Source organism: Bubalus bubalis, chromosome 3 (assembly GCF_019923935.1).
Source record: "Bubalus bubalis isolate 160015118507 breed Murrah chromosome 3, NDDB_SH_1, whole genome shotgun sequence".
In the NCBI taxonomy this organism is placed as follows: domain Eukaryota; kingdom Metazoa; phylum Chordata; class Mammalia; order Artiodactyla; family Bovidae; genus Bubalus; species Bubalus bubalis.
The window spans coordinates 14,093,985-14,115,616 of record NC_059159.1 but is presented as its reverse complement, the minus strand read 5'-3'; the positions used below and the strand labels follow the sequence as shown (position 1 = coordinate 14,115,616).

The 21,632-nt window shown below is 37.3% G+C and overlaps 1 protein-coding gene across 15 annotated transcripts in view; it reads right to left on the bottom strand.

The window, feature by feature from the left end:
* Nucleotides 1–983: 983 nt before the first annotated feature.
* Nucleotides 984–21,632, bottom strand: part of BPTF (bromodomain PHD finger transcription factor) — a 135,733-nt gene continuing 115,084 nt past the window's right edge. For 10 of the 15 annotated variants that reach the window (XM_025279801.3, XM_025279802.3, XM_025279809.3 and 7 more), the window contains 8 exons: nt 20,296–20,378; nt 19,749–19,974; nt 17,214–17,536; nt 14,208–14,381; nt 13,240–13,432; nt 12,217–12,301; nt 9,053–9,239; nt 984–3,913 (listed from right to left, as the gene is read on the bottom strand). In XM_025279801.3, the coding sequence (XP_025135586.3) occupies nt 3,877–3,913; nt 9,053–9,239; nt 12,217–12,301; nt 13,240–13,432; nt 14,208–14,381; nt 17,214–17,536; nt 19,749–19,974; nt 20,296–20,378 (1,308 nt within the window). In that variant the 3' untranslated portion in view covers nt 984–3,876. Of the gene's footprint in view, nt 3,914–4,381; nt 4,708–9,052; nt 9,240–12,216; nt 12,302–13,239; nt 13,433–14,207; nt 14,382–17,213; nt 17,537–19,748; nt 19,975–20,295; nt 20,379–21,632 lie in introns of those variants that run through there. The other 5 variants (XM_025279807.3, XM_025279812.3, XM_025279815.3 and 2 more) reach the window with 2 other exon arrangements.

Sequence of the window (21,632 nt, the reverse complement as noted above, 5' to 3'; positions counted from 1 at the left end):
CCAGGTTAGGCAAAAAAGTTTACAAAGAATCTCAATATCAGTCAGTACTTTGGACACAATCTTTGAATTTTATGGAAAATTTTAACTTGCAAATTTACTGTAGTTCTGAACCCTTCTGTCCTGTTGATAAGATTTTTCTTAGTATATTGGTTTGTGCTCCAGAGACTAAAGGATCTTGGGCACCATACTCTGTTGCCTTCAAGAGGAACTCAAAACATTCCTCCTTCAATTAAACTGTTGGAGCTCAAGCAGAAAAAAAGTGTTTTGATAGCGAAAGGTTCATAAAACATAACACACTTTAGTACTAGCTTTTAACTCTTAAAGACATCACTTGGTACTATTTATGTTTTTCTCAAAATAATTTTTAAGGTTCATCAAACACAGGTATTTGCAAACACCTAAAAACTGACCTGGCCCTTCCCAGGTGGCTCAGTGGTAAAGAATCCACCTGCCAAGCAGACGTGGGTTCAATCCCTGGGTTGGGAAGATTCCCTGGAGAAGGAAATGGCAACCCCTCCTAGGATTCTTGCCTAAGATATCCCATGGACAGGGGAGCATGGGCAGGCATGGGTTCCATGGGGTTGCAAAGTGGTGGACAACCACCACTACCAAAACCTGACTCACTGCCTACAATGGTAACTTCAATTTCAGGTGGACTTTATCATTTTAAAACTATAGCCCTTATTTCTTTAGTTGAATCTGGTCCAAATCGGATCAAGAGGGGTGTGATCTAAGAAATGTCTTGTGGTCTCTTATTCCAAGTATCCAAAAGTACTTTGTGTTCATTTCACTAAAAACCTTTCCCCAAGTACTTGTAAGATGTTACTTTGTTCCTGAGAGGCCACCATTTTCATTTTAAGGATGAAATCTGACCCTCATGGGTAATGGCCTCAGTCATGAGGCTAAGTGTGTAGATTTAAGAGGTCATCACACTGGCTCTGTAGTATCAGAAACACAAAGATGTAGGGAGTTTGCCTAACAAATGAACAGAAACAGGGAAAGAACTTTTTATTTGCAGATTCCAGGAAGGTAGATTACAAACAGCAGCAAATTTCAGCATCTCTTCAATAACACTCTAGGCCACTTGAAATATAAAAAATTGTTTTACTTTAGAAAATATCTCTGAAAGTTCACTTTTTAACTACCACAGGACATTAACTAAAATACAAATCCTGCAGAGTTTGGGTAGGAGAAAAAAAAACCTTACCAATATTATGAAAATACTTTTTATGAAATGGTTTCAAGGATTGTGAACTTGGCAGATGAAATATAACAAGCATTGAAAATACTTCTAGCCAAGGAAATTGTTGATGCAAAGTAAACATATGTCTATATGTATATACACACACAAGTCCAAAGGCTGGGTAGAAAAACCCTAACAGTATAACAAATGTGCATTCTAGCACTTGGATTATTGAAAGCAAAATAGTTGTATTATGTATACTTTATTGAGTAGCAGAAGCTTATCAAATACTCATAGAAAAGCAGCTTTTGAAACTCATTATGTGTATATAAGAAGGCGTGTTTTCCCAAAAATTACTTTTCAAAGACTAAAGCTCTGTAGTTGATAAAACTATAAAATGTCTATGTATTTATATGGTGATAGAAATCACAAGAGGCTTTATACTATTAAATACACTTATGAAATTAACATCTTCCTGGTCCAAGGATTCCCACAAAATTTACCATTTTTGTACAATTTGGCAATGTCAACATCTACAGAAAATATATTAACCAACCAACCAACCACTGTTTCATTAGGAACTGCACCAAATCCAACGTCAAAAACATTACTTTATTTTTCTAGGATGAAATGTCCTATTACGTACAAAAAGAATTGCCGTTTAAATTTGCCACAATCTGTTAAAAACATAGCAATCTATTGCCTACAGATAGGAAAGTTCTTGCCGCAACGTTTTAAGTGATTAAGCCCATATATATCTATATATATATGAATAAATAGTACAGAAATACTGTGACGTGATGAGATGCAAAATAATTTCATAATTCATTAAAATGTAGGATTCTTGCATCAGCACAGTGCATACAATATGTAACATTTTTTTGAAAAGCAAAAGGACAAAATAACCTATGTTTGACTACTTCCATGTTAATATTTTAAGCAAAAACTTTGTTTCCATGTTTTCAATGTTGAACAATTAGTCTCTTTAGTTTGTAAGTAAAAGTGACATTTTTATGTACAAAAAGGAATGGGCTTCATTAGATAACATTAACCCAGAATAACTTGTACACCTGAGCCTGTAATAAGAAATAATTGGGAACTGTAGTAACGTCTTTCTTTTAAGAAACTAAGGTCTGGGAAGGTTTTGCATAGCAGGGTGATATTAAACAGAGGAAACTTAAAAAACAACAATTAGATAAAATTCCAGAACCTGGTAGGACAAAGCTAATATGAATTAGTGCAAAATCTAGTAAAATTTTTGCAAAGCTGCATAAACCAACTATGGCAGATCTCACAGAAGCGATTTTGACAATGTAGAAATACGACATGTAAGATTAAAACACAAAGGAAAAACATGCAAACTACACCTTCCTCTGAGGTTTCCCTTTTCCCCCTACTGCTTACACTACTTTTTCTTACGTGGGAAAAAACCCCAAACAACTCAACCAACCAACAAATACAGAGAGGATGAAGTCATTAAAAAAAAAAATGCCCTTCATAAAGTATCAGTAGCAGTCTTGTAAAGGGTAATCTGCCTGGTATCGTAAAACGTACAGACGAAGGCAACATGTATTTTGTCACATTATCTTTTTTTTTTAATCAGTCTGATCAATTGATGCAACAGGATTAGCACCGTTGAATATTTTTCTTTGACATGATGACAGTGGGCTGGGAATTGTAAAATTTAGGAGCACTACTGCCCTGGAGAAATCCAGGTACAATCAGATCCTTCGGCCTTTTTATTTTTCTACCTTGTAGCCCTCCCTTTCCCCTCAAAAGGCTTACGGAGAATCATTAGCGCACATTCAAAGACACCATCTGTGGGAGAAAAATGATCTCCATTTATTTTGTTTCATATACATCCATAGTTGAATTTTAATACAAAAAGAAAAAAAATTAGAATCTGACAAATGTTTACAAACAAGATACCTTCAAATAGATTTTACTCATTTTAGCCTGGTGCAGAGTAAATGACAAATTGTTCTGTTATATTCAAGGCAACAGAGTCTGTAGTCCAGGACCACTTAGCCCAACCTTTATGCAAGCTTAATTTTTATCTACTATGAACAATAAACTCATTGTTGATTCCCAGTTGTGTGTGTGTGTGTGTGCACATGTGTACATAGCAGCTCCTTTCATAGAAAGAAAAGACATCTAGAGGTCGTCTTGTACTTTTACCTACAGGAATCATGATAAGATACAGAATGGATTACATGTAACCGGGGCTGGATTTTATAAGAAAAAATAATTAGCTGACAAATGAGGGCAGCAATAAAAAAGCGTCTTTTTTGCAACAATAAATAAATACAGTTGAAAGTTTTCTGCGAGACTCTAAACCAGCTTCTTCACTGAAGAGCAGACGTGGCATTTCCATGGAGTTACACTTGACCCCATATTATCTTTTTTTTTTTTCTTGCTTTCTTTTTTTTCAATAAACAAAGTTTTCCCGCTTCTGCCACAATAGTAAAACCATTTGATCTTGACAAGATAATGGTGTCGTTGACTTTGCTTTTCCCTTGTCCGTTGGACAAAATTGGCCAAGAATATAATTGGACTGTTATGACCAATAAAAACGAAGTTTAGGTCAAGTCTTGTCAGGATAACCTGACTAAAAACATCTGGCTCCTTAATTTTAAAATAGTTCAGACAACCAGATTCTTGCTGTGTTTTATGTTAGGTTAACACGCTGAACTTTAAGAAGCTGTAGACTGCAGTTTGTTGTTATGAGACCTACAGAATACAGAAAAAAGGGAACAATTAAGCACCCTTCATTTTTTAAAACAATGATGCTTTATGTGGATGCCAAGGTCAGTCTGTCTGGGGAAAGCAGCCATGTTCTTTCATTCACCCTTGGCAAGCAAATATATGAAAACAAGTAAGAAATTAAACAAGTAACCTATAATATTAAAATTTTTCATGGTACACTAAACATGATAATTCACTGGAAAAAGCCAATATTTTTGAAAAAGGAATATATATATAATATATGTATATATTTGTCCAATACAACATTTTTAGCCAAAGGGACAAATAGAAACATTTACAAAAGCATTACCATTGTGGTAAAAGATGTGGATACCTACGTGTGTGTGTGCTTATTTACATTGAGTTGGGAAGTATGAAGGAAAATAATACTAAAAGGAGAGAAATAACAGTATTAAAATCACAGTTTTTTCTATTAAAGTTCAGAAAGTCTCCTTTCTAGTTTCACAGTTTTATTAACAACTTCTGTTAGTAAACCAAATTACTGCACAGTTATCAAGTATGTACTACTGCGATAGTGTATATAAATACAGTCTTCCAGGAGTTTACAATTCTTAAATACATTGTTCAACATGGCTGCTAGAATAAAGTGTTTACTACTATACATCTTTTTTTTTTTAAACATTAAAAAATTATATTAACTAATCTGAACTCTGGGGGGCAATTTTGAATTAGGTAATCACATGGTACAATAAAAGAAAGAGTGACCCCAACATCCAGTTCTGATTCCAGTTAAAAATTCAGACTAAAGATATCACAATCTGTAAGAAAAGAAAGAACACGGATGATAAAAATGATGAATTGTAACAGAGAACAGTTACGAAAATAATGCTGGAGATTGCAAATTAAAAATGGGGAAAATATGGCAAAGGAAACACTGGAAATCCATAAATATATAAAATTTCAAAGATTGGCTACATATATGTTTCATTCTGCCCTAAACTCAACAAAAGTTCCCTAATATCACTTCACATTTTTTTTTTTAACATAAGCAAGACTTGGGCAGAGTCCTCAGTTGACTTCTGTGTTCTTCAATAAAGATCATATAAGCTAGAATATAATTAAATAGCTATAGAAAGTACTCGGGGGCAAGCTCTCCTGAGTGGTCCCTTCACTGTGAAGACCCAGCCTTTATGTCTCCTTTCCTTCCCCCAATTCTCTACTTTTGTAGCAGGCCCACCTCAGCAGCAGCTGCTGCCACCCCTACTCGGCTGGGATTCAAATCCCCCAGCTTCCACCAAAGGGTAAACTAAATAAAGCCTTTTCAATTAAAAAAAAAAAAAAAAAGCAGTTTCAGAAATTCAGCTGGAGTATAAACTACCTAAGGTAGGAAGCACAAAGCACAGAGGGCTTATAGTAAGTTTCAACCTAAAGTCTGGGCTGCCTGAGAATTCCTTGGAACTTTCAGTTCTTGGGTAGGGAGATTTCTTACACTGCTATTTCTTACTTTATCAACTTTGCATTGTTTAAATTGTTATGGCAAATGGGAACTGGGCTTATGTAACCATTTTCCCTTCTCCCTTCTTGAGTACAAGTTTTATTTCTCAGTAATTTAAATCTTTCCATGCTTTGTCTGCAGACTGATTATAAAAGTTGAAAATCAATGTGCCATTTACATTATTGTGACTATATAAATATTTTTCTCTGTAGCACCTACTCTTTCCCTAAGAGGGCATTCTTAGTAACCTATACAACTTTTTTCCTTTCATGGAGTTTCTGATTGCCTTTCATCACCCCCCACCCCACTTACATTCTTAAGTTATCTAATGTATGAATCATTTTTTCCCTCCAGACACATCCCTCCTTGGGAGTGCTCCATTCTCCTGCTTCAATTTGCAGTGCCAGCTGCATGGGCCTGCTGTACAAATGCCACTCTGGGTCAGAGTCATTCTCTTAGCTTTCCTGAAATCCAAGGTCTTTCGTTTTTTTGATTTGCTTCTTCTTTTTTTGTTAATGCACATCTTAAAATAACTTGCTAAGAAAGGATGCAAGGGAAAGAAGCTCTTTCTGAGTCCTTATATGACCTGAAAACATACTTATTCCGCCTCCACGTGTGACTGTTTGGCTGGACACAGGTTTCATTTTCCCTCAAACTTTTTGATTATATTCTTCCATTTCTCTCTAGAGTTCTGTGTTGTTAGAGAAAAGTCTGATACCAGTCTAATTGCTATTACTTTACAGGAATTTTAACCTCTTTAGAAGCTTTCAGATAGAGCTTCTTCTATCCCTGGCGTCTGGAGATTTCAGTTATGGGTATGTGTGGAATGGACTAGTTACGGAAACGTGGAATGGACCTTTCCCCACTTGTCTGGCTGGCTTACACGTTTACCAGCCATTCTCATCCCTCCACAGCTCCCACCCAGCTGCACCTCCCTGCCCCACAGAACAGGAGCTCCATGGCAAGCCGCCATATTCAACATCTGATGCACAGCAGTGGCTCAACAGCCACTCGCTGAACGAACGGTTCTGCTTACATACAAAGCTGTCTGCATCTCACCAGCTCAGGGAATTTTTCTTAGTAGTCCTCTGGTAATTTCCTCTCCTCTGTCTTCTCTGTTATTTCTGAAATTTCCATTAAGTGAATACTGGATATTCCATAACACTTTTTTCTTCATATTTTTCACCTCCTTGTCTTTTTGTTCTTTACATTGAGAGTGTCTTGATTCAATGTGTGCAGTAAGTTTGTAAAATTTCTAGTTACTGTTTTTTCTTTCAGATTATTCTTTATTTCTAATATCCTGTTCACCATTTTACAGATGCAGTATCTTCTAAAATTTCGCTTGGGACATGATTTAGAGGCTTGCTTTGTTTTTTAAGGTTCTCCTTTGACTTCTCTGGAATCTTTTTTTTTTGTTGTTACACCCTAACCTTTCACCTTGGCACTGCAGGCTTTCCTCACATATCTGGCTATCCGTAACTGTCTGTTCCCGCTTAAGAGTAAGTTCACAAACTTGATGGGTGCCTGGAGAACCCTGTGCATATGTATGCAGCTTACTAACTGGCGGGCTTTGCTTTAGATCAGAGTTTTCAATCTCAACACCACTGACATTCTGGAGCTGGGTAATTCTTTGCTGTAAAGGCTGCAATGTCCGGTCCAAGTGTGGGATGTTCAGTAGCATCTCCAGCCTCTACCTATTAGATGTCAGCACCACTTACCACCTCCAAGTGTGACAAACAGCAGTGTCTCTAGGTATTGCTAACTATCCCTTGTAGGCTGAGGGTGAGCAAATTACCCTGTTGAGAGCCCCAGTGTTAGAATAAGGGGAGCCAATCCTTCAGGGATCAGGGGATTTTACTCTGGGTCCCATTCTCTTCTGTCTACTCTAGCTCTCTGCCGATGGTTTATTCTGTTTCTTTGGAGAAAAATCCAGTGTTCTTCCAGTTTTTCAGGCCTCCTACAAGGTCTGCACACAGGGGTCAATGAGGGTGACTAGCCTGGATACATTGGAGAAGGAAATGGCAACCCGCTCCAGTGTTCTTGCCTGGAGAATCCCAGGGACAGGGGAGCCTGGTGGGCTGCCGTCTATGGGGTCACACAGGGTCAGACATGACTGAAGTGACTTAGCAACAGCAGCAGCAGCCTGGATACAGATCTTCAGCTAACGCTTCTCTCTTCCTACTCTCTCGCCTTCGATCCTGTTTCAGACTCTGTGTGTTGAAGGCTGCTGGGGTCCTACCAGTCAGCAGGCTGTCGCGTCTGCCGAGGAGCCTGCTGCAGGAGTCTGGCTGTGGCCTGCTTGCCTCCATCAGTCAGTGGCCTTCTGTCTGCTGTATTTCATGATTTGCTGAAATCTCATCAGCTGACTGACTTCTCCCATACTCTTTTCACCACTCTGAATTTATCTCTTTTTCTTCCTTTATTATTATTTTCCTGGGGACTCTGTCATATTCAGTAAGTCCTCTTCCACTTAAGTTTTCCAGCTAATGGGTTCACAGGCAACAGTAAAAGCGGGAAGGTTTTAGAGATTCTGTAACTCTCTTGGTTCATGGTCCACAAAGCCTCCCTACTGCTTTCCATCCTGCCTTGCCTAAAGTTTGTGAGTCTTTTGTTGAGAAGGTGACTGGGTTGTGCCTATCCTTAACTTTAAATAGATTGACTAAAGTACAGGTCTCAATCTACCTTGTTACAGGAGAAGGAGAGAAACAAAACACCCAGAAGATTCTCCTAAGAGAAAAATGACTAGAGATTCTTACACTTGGGTATGCAGAGTCCCTTGGAGTTCACTAGATAATACAGGTGCCCAGGCCCAGCCTAGCCAAGAGTTACCCAGGGAAGGTAGATTCTCTGACTACTTAGGAAGGATCAAACTAGTGGGCTGGTGGATGGGAGACAGTGAACAATGAATCCCAGGACTAGACTGGTGGCCGCTCTCAAAGAAAAGGAAAATGGGCCTCTGTTGGGAAGAAGAAAGTCATGGGCTTGGAAGGAGCAGGTACTGAAGGTCAGAAACAGAAGGCATGAGGTCAAAGCACCTGAATACCATACGAAGCTGTTCAATGCTTTTTATATGTTACTATAGATTCAAAGGGGCTTTCCTGGTGGCTCGGCTGGTAAAGAATGACCTGCAGTGTGGGAGACCTGGATTCGATCTCTGGGTTGGGAAGACCCCCTGGAGAAGGGAACAGCTACCCACTCCAGTATTCTGGTCTGGAGAATTCCATGGACTGTATAATCCATGGGGTTGCAAAGCGTCGTTGGACATGACTGAGCGACTTTCACAGGTTCGAAGAAAAAGTCTGTGGAATTAAAGTCTAGTTTTGCCCAAGGAAAAAAAATCCAGAAAAATAAAATTATTCATGATTTCAAAGACATCACAAACATAAATTAAGGAGAATGTGCTAAGATCCCCTCTTTATGGTCTTCCTCTTACTCTATCCTACAGAACAGTTATTTTTATACTTCTGTAAACTTAGTGAGAGCAAGAACTCTTACTGCTATCTTTGTATGTGGCCCGTGGCATTTAAGACATCTTACATTCTTTAAGCATTTGAAAAATGTTTTTTGAATTTTAGAAAGTGGCTCTAATTTTAAGTAGATCATACACAAATCTAGCCATTTCTCATTAGGAGTTGAATTGATTCAGAGCACTGAACACCCCTGCTTACCTGCTAGCCTTGAATCCTTTCAATTTCTGTACAAAGAATGATTCAAGAACTTCTGCACACTGGTAAAAAGGAGAGTCACTTGGATTGTAGTAACGACAATTATCAAAAATTTTGGTCATATCTGCTACAAATTCCGTCAGCTTTTCATAATATCTTCTTTGTACTCTTTCTTCCATGGTGGCAAGGTCTTAAAAACACAAAATGTAAAAGATTTTCAAAACCTTAAGGTCATTCCAATGTGAATACTGCCTGCAGTTCTGACAGACAAGAATAGGACTGACAGATAAACACAATTTCAAAACTAAATCTCAATAATTATTTCAGAATTGAGAAAATAATTTTGAAGTTCATTCAAAAAATAAAAGCTCAAGAGTATCTAAGAAATATTTGAACAATAAAAGTAATGGGAGAAGACAATCTATGAGAATTTAAAAAATCATAAAACTGTGATAATGAAAAGTGTGGCACTGTCCAAGATGATACAAACATTAATGGAACTGAATTTGAAACAGGAACAGACCTGACTGTATTCAGCATATGAATTTTACATATGCTGAGGATGTCATTTCAAGTAAGCAGAGAAAGGAAGAATTCATTAATAAATTGGGTTGGAGCAACTGCCTACCTATATTTGAAGAAAAATTCTATCTCATACTATATGCCAAAGTAACCTAGGTGGATTAAAATTTAAGGACAAAAATGAATGTAGTCAATCACTGAAGCATGCATATAAAAGTAGTTAAAATGGCAAGTTTACATTATACATATATTTTAATACACACACATACACATCTTTGATAGTTTAGGCGTATGCAGGTAGGGGAAAAAGTATAAACAGGAACAACTGTAAAAAAGGAGCCAGTCTGATAAAATTCCAAACAAAATTTGGGCACATCATTTTGTGCAGGTTATGTAAGCTAAACAGGAAGAGTGAATGCTTAACACAGCCCCCAGGACAGCGCCACAGTCCGAGTGCTTTAGAGTTCCAGGCAATCACTGATGGAGCAGCTGTAACAAAGTATGTGAGTAGGGTTTGGACATTTTATGATTTCATTTAATTTGATATTCCTTTAAAAAAGTATTGGGATAATATATAGGTAAGTCTTTACATATCTGGGGTAGGGGAAAAGGCTGAAAATACAACTCTAAAAGTAGAATTCATAATGATTAATAGATTTGAATTAAAAAATGTTAAAAACTATCTATGACCAAAAATTACCATAAAACTTTAAATATCCTTACAATATAACTACCCCTTAAATAACACTGACAAGAGTATGAATATCTCCAGAACAAAATGGCAAAATATATAAATAGGAAGCTCACAGAGAAAAAGTTCAAACAGTAAGAACATCACTAGTTACTGAAGACAGGCAAAAACAGAGAGTCCTTCTTTCGTCCAAATTAGCAGAAACTAAAAGTCATAATATCAGACTATTAACACAGGCTACGTTTAAAGGAGGATGAGAGTGGTGGTAATTTACATTTCACTCCCTACATTTCTGTAACATCTGCGTTTGCACCTCAAACCTATCATTTTGAAATAAATATATGCAAAGAAAAAATGTTCTCAAGAGTGATAATGCTCAGTGTCTTCAGGGGTGCAGAGAAAAGGATACAGATATATGCCATCAGTGGAAAATGGTTCAACCTGCTGAGGCATAATTTGAACACACTTATCAGAAGCCTAAAAAGTATACATACCCTCTGACAGAGAAATTCTGATTCTAGAAATTTTTACCAAGAAAGCAAACAAGAACAGCACAGATGCACAAAGATGTTTTACAGAAGTGTCATTTATAATAGCAAAAATTGCATACAACCAAAAAAAAATCCATTTTGGGGGAGGTGATTAAATAAATTATCTTAACTTCATACAATTAAAAACAATCTGGGGTCTATACCACAGCTGATGTGACAAAGCTACTGACTGACAAGTTTATAAAGTATGTTATAAAACATGATGATCCATATATATAACTCCATTTAAGAAAATAAAAGCTGCTGACCTTGTTGGCTCCTTCATACCCCTAGAAGAAACTATTTTCAAATTAGTCAATGTTTGTCCAGACATTTTCTATGCACCTTTAAATACATGTACATATCCTGAGAAAACACACTTGCTTACGGCTTAAAACCTAGCAATTACTCTGTAACTTTCATTTTTCTTTCAACAGTATATTTGGGAGACCTGTATTATCTTTATGTACGTACCTACATAAAATGCTATTTATCTGGCTGGCATGAAAAAAAAGGAAAACGTTCTAGCTCTTCAAGAGAAGAACTGTGGTTAAATAAGTTAAGGCATAATCAATTTACAGACTATATAAAGCCATTAAAATTGTTACTGAAGATTAATGAAGATATATGAAGATTAATGACAGGAAGATGAATGCCAGACACATTTACTACATGATCTCAATTTTTTCCTTTTAAATATATATGATTTCAATTTACACACACACACACACAAAGAACATACCAAAATGTGAGAAAAAAGTGCATGCATCGAAAAGGCTTAGCTGCTATTGGAATATTTTCATCAGCTAGAATGAATCTTTTGGCAGTTCTGGAAGCTTTTATGTATGTTCTAACTTCTATAACTTCTTTTGCAGATAAACTATTTTTAATATAATCATCACCTGTAGCTGTTCATCTTAATACAGTCACTTGCAGCTGTTCCTTATTACTATTTTCATTTTCTGGGCAATGAAGCCATATTTTCTTGGATTTCTATCTTTGTTCTCCTTCAGGAAAAGATGAGGAAGAGGAGACAGGAAAGATGAGAGGTTCAAAAAGACCTCAATCTATTCAAGGATTTCACTCCTTATACAGCTACAGAGTATTCTGCTCATCCTTTAATTTGGCTACTCCTCTCCTGATGGTCATTTATTTCATTTTCAGTACTTTTGCAATTATAAACACTGCTGGGATGAACAACATGTGTGCATATATAAATCCTAAGGGATGAAACTGCTGGGTCCAAAGCTATATAGCCTTGAACTATAACATGTACTCCCCATTTATCCTACTACTGACTATACCAGTTTAGACTCCCACCAGTCCTGCTCAACACAGCCTCATGATGTATCGGTTGCATGGATGAAAAATGAAATAGCTGCTCAGACTTCTGAAAAAACTTCAAGTTCAACTCAAGCACTTACCCATAGGTTCCTTAATAACACCGTAATAATCTGGTGCGTCGTTAGGATCCACTGGTTCAAGGAAAGGCCAGGCCATCTTATGGGCCTATATTGATGAGAAAAAAGGCATCATTACTGTCAGGTAGAAATAAAAATCTCACCTAAGCTTCCCATCTGAGTTACTGTATCAGTCAGCCTTTAAACTTGGAGAGTCAGTTTTAAACTTGATGGATGAAATTACTTATACTTGGGACGACTTTTGCTCCAGTTACAAATGATCTCAGATGAACATGCTCTGTAATAATGGTGCTCAGAGGCCTGGGACCTTGCCCTGAGGGGGGCTGGTGGAGCACCAGCTTAGAAGTCAAGGAATCTGCCCTCTGGTCCCTACCTGATGACCTGCCCACTCAGCGATGCTGCCACTGCGATCACATCTGTTAAGTGGAGTGGGAGGGGTTCTAAGTGGGGAATGGTTACCTCTGCGGGCGAAGGATGTGGCAGAGGGATGAAGTTAAATAAGACGCAACCACATGATGAGACTACTGTTGCTTCAGTTCTTTCAATGTTTCTGATTATAACAACACAGGAGACAGTGTTGATCTAGCACTATGTCTGGAATACATCTCTAACACTTGCCAATTGTATAAGGCACCCCCACCTCCTTTTTATTTTTAATAAGAGAGGGCAGGCTTTGCCTCAAAGCTTTAGATAAGCATTTATATCTCACTAGAATTTAATCAAACTGCTTTTCAATCGATGGTATTAACAGTAAGGTAGTTTTCTTTAAAAATAAAATTTAGGCTAAAAAAAAAAAATCAGTCATTTTAAACATGAGCATTAGCTAAACAACAGCTGAGCTAGCCTGTGGATCTGGTAAACCTCATGACAATGGCATGTGGAGGACTGAGTTCTGTGGAGCACTTCAGTGGGGAGTTGGTACATAATTAGGTCCTTGAAGATTGGAAAGGTCAAACCCCAGAAGTGTTTCCTAGGTCATGCTGGTTGACTTCATCTTTAAATGCTGCACAGAGAGTGGCTTCTCACCTGCAAAGAACGCAGCACCCTCTTCAGGCCCTCATAATCTTTCTCTGTGAGCGGCGTGAGCACCGTCATGGCATCCTCCGTTGACTGGCACTGTGGACAGACGTACTCGTCAATGAGCTCTGCCTCACTCTGCAAGATGCCAACGCAGCGCCCATGGTACCAATTCTGACACCGGTCACAGCCGATATAAAATCTGCAAGATCCGAAATGGAAATGTGAGTTCAAAACAGATGGGATGACATGACTTATAATTTACTTAAAAAAAATAATAATAAAACATGCATCTGAAAATATTCTAACCCTGGGATATAAAATAGTTTCAGTATTATAATTATTTTAATACTTTTGAAGATTGACATTCCAATGTGTTAATTTAGTATTTCCAATGTTAAGAACAAGCATTAAAGGTTTAAGAACACTGTCAAAATTGGAGAACCAATATGATAAAAAAAAAAAAAAAAAGTAGAACATTTAATTGACTTTAAAGCTCAAAACAAAATAAAGACAAAAATCTTTCAACTAATACCGTATCAAATGGGAAGCTGGTACTGGCCACCCAACTGGGAGTTCAAAATCCTAAAAGCTAATAACAGAGTCTCAGAGCTTATTCCCAAATTAGTGTTTTACTAACCTGCAATAAAGCACCATTTCAAAACACTGATAAAAGTCCAAACAAGTCAGGCTATTTTAATCTCATTAATTTCTGCGTTACATATTGAAGAATCAAGTCTACCGTTAAACCACATTTTCCCCAATGCATCTCAAACATTCACTATGAAGCAGCATAAAGTTTGAAGGGGAGGTAAAGAGGGAAGAAGAGAAAAAAAAAATTGGAAAGGAATTTGTAATGTAAGTGTATCATATATGCAGAAAAGTATCTTGCTTTTTATTTTAAAATAAAATAAGTAACCAGTCAGAGCAGTTTGGCTTCCTAAATTATTAAATATGATGCTCTTATCAGAACTCACTGTGACTCATCATAAGGTGTTCTGCAGATACAGTACAATTCCTCACTGTTGCCCTCTTGTGCCCGTTTACAATCATTACAGATGTACACATCCATTTTCTTAGCCTCCTTTTCTGTGATGCCAACACATTCTCCATGATACCAGTTAGTACAAAGATCACAGCCAATATAGAACCTAAAAGCATTCACAATGAAAATGACAATGTAGTTGTCATTTTGAGCTGCATGGTACGTAAATCTGTCTTCCCTGTCCTGATTCACGTTCTTACAGGGTAACTTTCTGCAATGAGTCAGCTAAACATCCTGAATCCAGCCATTCTAACCCTGACAAACTGCAGCATTTGACGCTGTATCAAGTGTGGAAACATAAAAGTCGCTCACATCCATTTCAACAAATACACTGTTGAGTGAAATGCGGGTCTTTAAAAAAAACACACTGGGATTTGAAAAAATAAACAACACACCGATGGTGATGTCTCCCTCTTAATGAACGTGTGTAAAACCGTCACAGGCACAAAAACCAAAGCCAAAGAATCAAAGACTTACATCTGTCAAACCTATGCCACAGAAGCCATTTCAAAGTCAGGGCTATTTCTTAGATAGGTTTGAAAATGTATCTCACGATTTAAATTTGAAAACAAAGCAAAGCGCAAACACCGAGGAGAAGGTACACTACAAGGAACATGCAGGAGTTCAGCCAGGGGCAGAAGATAAAATGGTCAAAATGTGATATGAAGAAGAAAATTAAAAAAAGGTACATGTAGGAAGTCTACCAAGTTTTCTAAATAAATATTGGAATTTATCTGTAGTAAGATTATGACATGGGCCAGTTTTTCAGTTAGTAGAATGTGTGTGACAATGTGGAGAGCAGCCAGGTTAATTAGCTGGTGAGAAACTACTTCAGTTCAAAACCAGGGATACGCTGTGTGGAGAGTGATATACGGACTGTTAATCTAAAAACAAAAGGGTCTACAAGATGGGGCCATATGAGTGTGTCACCGTGGGTAACCACAGTTAGTCAACCTCGAGGCCTTTGTCGTGTAAGATCCCAAACAGCATAGTGGAGACTATCTCTATGACAAACACAGTGTATCTTCAGTGCTGACGGGTGCTCTGGAGGAATGCCTGGTCAGAGTCACGGCAAGGATGAGTGTGAACTGCAGGGAATGAGACTGGCCTTGCTGATACCCCTGGTTCTACCCAATGTATTTCTTGGCAGATTCACCTAGAGGAATCGAAATAGTCCTCAAGCTTCCAACGAACCTGCTTTAGAACATCAGGGAGTAATAGACAGTTGTGTGGTGGCTCCTCTTACCACCACCTTTTTCCTTCTGAATTACAACCCTCGCATGACTTTCACTGCCGCAGGTGGAGGCCCTGGGGTGCTTCTGTATGCTGCCTTCACCAGGCGGTGTGCTGCGTGTTCTGGAAGTAAGCTCAGGACTTGAATTTCAGGTTTTAGTCTTTCTCACTAGATTCCCAAACCAGTCTAGTTTGGTATAAGAGCTCACAGAATACTCCTTAAAAAACTCTCCCCAGCTAGAACAGGGAATGAATGAACCTGGTATGCTGAAATGTTAATAATGAAAGAAAGTAAAAAATATGAAATATCCACAAAATAACGATTTCAATACAATGAACATATGTACGTGTGCCGCATTTTATGCAGTTTAAAAGTTGTGTGTGAAATGAATTTCTATGATCTGATTATTTCAAATAGGCCAAAGTGTCTTGTTATTTAAGGAAAATCCATAAGCAGAGCTTTTTGTAAAGAAACTAAATCATGTTGTTTTGTTCTATAAATCATTTAGTATAATTTGCCTAAAGGGAGGCACAACGTGTATTGAACCATGGGGAAAATCAGTTAATAGGGTTCTACTTTTTATATCACATCTAATTTCTCATAAAGTAAGACAATGAAAAGTGAAGATGCCTATACTGATTTGCGTTTAATTCAACACACAGCTAAAGTTACCAACAAAAAGTTTTGATTTAGCACTTCCAAACAGATTATAATTTAAACAGCATCACTAAAATAGTTCCACTGTTACAACTTAAACATCACTAAAGAGACAATTTTATTTTATAAATGGATTAGGCACCTACTTACTGTAGACATTAAGCATTCCTAATTCTAAATGATCACACTTTTTAGCATAATCAAACTTTTGGGTGTTATAAAATTAATACTGCTGTTAATTTTGGTTTTAAAACGTTGGCCTGCATATGAATGTTGAAAATGGAAGCTAAATACCTAGTTGAGTGATAAAAATGATAGGAAAAAAAAGTGTAATCACATTTATGAATTAATGTCTCTAAAATCTTGTATATATAACCAAATACAAGTCACAACTATCAAAAACAGCTTCCAGTTGCCGTGCTTATCAAATTTTTGAGTGTCATACTTGAGGAATGAGTGAAAGAACTCCTTTTTGTATTTTTCTGACTTCTGTCCCCAGTAAGAAAGTGGGAACTTGGACAAAAATATTAGGTTACAGTATTCTATTGCAAAAAGATAGAATTACTTGCAATTAAATGATAAAAATCCCAAACCATTCCAACTCAAAGCCCTTTCCACCATTTGAATCTAGGTTGTCTCTAGGGTTGGATGTAATCATGGGGTTGTGAAGATTCCAGAAAGGATGATGTCAACTTTGGGCGGTGATAGTAACACACTCTTTCTTCAGACAGCATTACTGACTGATCTGGAATTGATCCAGAGAGAAAAGGAGACAGCAAAGGAGCAACAGAAAGCTTATTTTTGACAGAAAAGAATATGATGAAGGACAAACATGAATCATGAACACGTGGGGGAAAAAAAACCCATAAAATTTTATTCTAGTGTCAAGGTTAAGAATATCAGATGCAAGACCACAAATGAAGTATCATTACCCTTATGTTTAACTATTTTCATTTACACTGCTACTGATATCCTCATTTTCTTCAAAACTGGACACTTAGCTACACTTTTAAGAGAATAAACTAGAGCTCAGAAAGATCTACTCACTTAGATTCATCGTAAGGCGTTTTACAGATACAGTAAAGCTTTGTGTCCTTCTTAGTTTCCTTTGAGGTAGTAGAGATCATTTTCTTCTTCTTGGACTTGGAGCTGGAGTCTCTCTCCTCTTCCCGCTTCCTTTTCTGGGAAGCCACAGGCAGCGTGGTCGTGGCCGTGGCCAGAGGGCCCGGGTGCTGTGGGGGAGGCGGAGGTGGAGGCGAAGGCGGAGGGGCTGGAGGTGCGGGCGGCGCTGCAGGGCAGGTGGCAGCTACTGCTGTGGCCTGCACCATGTCTTTTTCCTTCTTAATTTTCAGGTCCCTCTTGAGCTCTTCCTGTCGTCAATTAAAGAAAATACCAGACCATCAACCGATTTACATAACGCCCTGGCCAGAGGACCTTACTTCCCCTCCCTTGTCCGAGGAGTTCCCTAGTTCAGTCTAAGGCGAGGGAGTCTTGCTAACTCCAGACAAGAGGGTTCTTACTTTACCTTAAACCCAAAAGACAGCTAGAAACAGAAAATGATAATTACACAACAATTAGAAAGCTGCGAGTTATCTTCAAAAGAGGTTGGACAGGAAGATGAGCATGTGTATAAAAGAACGGTCCTTCTGACACGCCAGGGTCCTGCCCTGGTCGCTGCAGTCGTTGCTCAGGACGCGGTTTCAAGTGTCCACACACGCTGGCTGCTTTCTCGGCTGGTCTCCTTCCGTCCCCTTAGAGTGAGACCGGACATACTGGACATGAACGGGATGTGACCCTCCAGACGTGGCCTGACCAGCAGAGTATGAGACACATGCGCCTTATGTACTGTGCTTCTATGTCTAGAATTTAAGACTTGAAGGAGAGCTATTTTCTCAAAAGAAATTTTGCATAAATTACAATCTTCACTTTTTCCCATGTGAAATATTTTATAGACACACCTGTGGTATACTAAGCACTACAACTTCTTAGAAATGATGATTAAAAAAGTTTCATTTTCCTAAATAATATGACGTGTTTATAACATAACGTTTATAAACATAATTTTAGGAAAATTAAGATTGTCAAGACAGTATAAAGGGTACTCACTTTGACCACCCCTTCAAGAACATTCCTATGACAGCATTAACATATGAGAAGTGTCTGCTTTCTGCATAGTTTCTATGTAAATTTAAAACTGTTCTTAAAAATGAAGTCTATTTGTTTCAAAGAAGGCAATCATAAATGATATAAGAACAGGTAGATATAAAGGACCAACTGCATATCTTCACAATAAGAATAACAGCCTAAAAATAATTTTTAAAATATACTAGTACACATAAATTTGAAAGCTGTTCTTCAAAGGAAACCATCCTAGCAATAAATTCTGTTAGTTAAAATAATGCTGAATATTTTAAGTACAATTTTTCTCCCTCATTAGATTAGCAATACACTGTCAGAAACAACACCATAACTGTACCCTAGGGTATGTGCAGTAGAAACAGCATTTTTAAATGGCGGCATAGTATGGAGAACGCAGGAAAATGTTCAGTATATGCTGTTTACAGTGTGATTCTGATTAAAATGGGTTTTATGTAAACACCTATATTACAAATAATATATATAAGATATATCCTAAAATTATTTTAAAATGGTAATCTTTGAGGGGGGATCACCACAGATTATTGGCTCTTTTATTCTTGTTTCCTCTGACAATGGTTGTGACACCTGAATATTCATCTAGTAGTGACTGCCTTACTGAACTCGCTCTTCAATTCTAATAATTCTTCTTTGGGGTTTCAATATAATCATACCATACACAATAACAAATTTTATCTTCTGTTTTGCCTTTTTTTTTTTTTTGCTTAACATGTTAGCTAGAATTTCCAGAGGTGCTGAGTAATGATGGTGATTCTGGGAATTACCACCAGTTTCTGACTCAGTGCAAAGATCTCTAATGTCTCAGAGTTACGTGCAATGCTCATTAGTAGGATGACCTACTAATTTAATACATTTAATATTTCTCACTTTTCAAAATGTACAAGACATTTTTAGAGATGCTTTAGATAGCCTACTTCTCTTTTAAAAAACTGTTTAAATATGTATGAGTAATCTTTCATTTTTCAACAAATTCTCTAAGTATACAGAGGACTAGCCATGCCTGCAGGATCAGTTACAAGTCAAGGAAGAAATCTGGCCTTATTTAATGAACACACTTAATTTTTCCTCTAACATTATTTCACCGTTTCTCTGTCTACTCTTCTCATGAAACCTGGCAACTTTTGGCAAGACTATGTTGCAGACAATAAGAACTACAGCCAAGAGGATCCTCAAATGTTTTTATCAAAAGTCTAATCAAACCTCTCCAAGTGTCTAGTTTAGAGATTACAATATACATGTATACATAAACATCTATCTTATTTTAAAAGACATATGTTCCACTGATTACTACTTATTCTAGGAACAAAAATGTAAATTCTAGAAAACAAACTCAGATTTTAAGTTTAATCACAATTTCAAAGGGAAAAAAAGAGTAAAATCTGATGCTGAACACTGGACACAGGAGGATAGAAAATACTTTCTTACCTGCACTTCAATTTGTAGATCTTTGTCGAGCAGTGCTCTCTTTTTCAGTATTTCAGCTTTGAGTTGCTCTTTGTGCTTGAAGAGCAGTGCAGAGAGCTTGCTGGCATTCTGTTTGCTACGTTTCTGTTCCACACTCTCTTCTCGCTTCCGTTTTTTTGCTGCTTGTTTTTCTTCTTTATCTATCTTATCCAAAATATACTTCATCACCTGGTTACAGACAATCATTCTAGAGAGAAATACACAACCTATGTAATCCTGGGCATTTTATTCTGAAAGGCTTAAGACATAATTTTTCTATGTCTCTATAGTTGATACTAACTTTCTGGGACTGGAGAGCTTCAAAGAGTGCTTCAAACCAGTCACAAGAATCTATTAGTACTGAGTGTTCTGATTTAATAAACTCCAATCAGGATAAAACACAAACTCAGAACTCCCGTGCATGTGTGTGTGTGTGTGTGTGTGTGTGTTCGTTCATGAGCACACTTTGAGAGAAGAGACTGATGTACAGTGAGAGCCCGTGTAATGGGTTATAAACATTTCTCCCTACCTTTGATTCTCTTCTCTTTCTGCTGGAGTCATGGTCTTTTTCTGTTTTAAATGTTCTATTACAGCATTATGCTTCATCACCACCTTCAGGACAGAATAAAATCCAAAAATGCGTATTTTATAATGACTACAAGTTAGCTACTACAAGGGGTAACAACAGTAGAAATCTGAGCGTGTATATGTGTTTCCCAAAGAAACTAAGAATTTTATATCATAGTCCAAATAAAATTAGAGCTACAGTATGCCCCAGGTGCTTACCATGTACTGGTACTGCACTGAGAGAAGCACTTGCCATTACCTCGTTCATTCACTGTAACAATGCCGAATGGTAGGGACATTTTTATAAATGAGATACTGAGATACAAAGAATTTACTAACTTGTCTGAGAGTAAAGAATGAATACAGTTGTAATTTTAACCCAGCTATCATCCTCCAATGATCATGTTTTGAATGTTATGTTCTCCTTCCCAGGCATTAAAGATCACCCCATTCCAGCCCATCCCCACCTTATACAGAAGTTAGCGTAAAGAGAGACATTATAATTCTCAGTTCATGGCCCATACACTACTGAAAGCTGGAAAATAATGCACTTTAAAATACTGCAGATGACATTAATTTTATAAGAATATTACCATACATCTTCAAAATCCCTCTGCTGCTTAACGAGAGCTTCTAACAACAGTATTACAATCATCAAAGTTGCTAAGAGACTAGATCTTAAATTATTCCAATCACCAAAAAGAAATGAAATTATGACATGACAGAGGAGTTAATTATTGCCATGATGACAATCATAAGATACAATCTGTGTCAAATAAGTGACACACCTTAAATTTATACAATGCTACATGTCAAATATATTTTAATAAAAAATAAAAAGTGCTTCTACATACATGACCTAGTTTAATCATTACAATAGCCTTGCATGGCTGGAAAGGGAGTTTTAAGGAGGATAAAGCTCAGGGAAGGTGAGTGAGCTTCATGGACTGTAAATGGGAGACCCAGGAACTGGGTTCTCATGAGTTGGGAACATTTGAAATCCACACAAACTCCTGAAAAGTGCAGAGTACTGCAAGCTGTAGATGCAAAGAAAGCTTTCTCCAGTAATGTTGGATATTATTTATTATACATGAAACTTCATTTCAAGTAGAATAACTCTAATTCATCTAAATTGCCTTACTTCACTACGAGGCTACTGCACAAGGTTGCTTTTTATTTCTGCTATGGAGTAATGGGACTTAACACTTCTTTTTTTAAAACAAAGGTATGACTGCAAATACAAATGAGTTTAATCTGTCTGTAAAATCTGCTTAGTCTACACACAAACTAAGGAAGGAC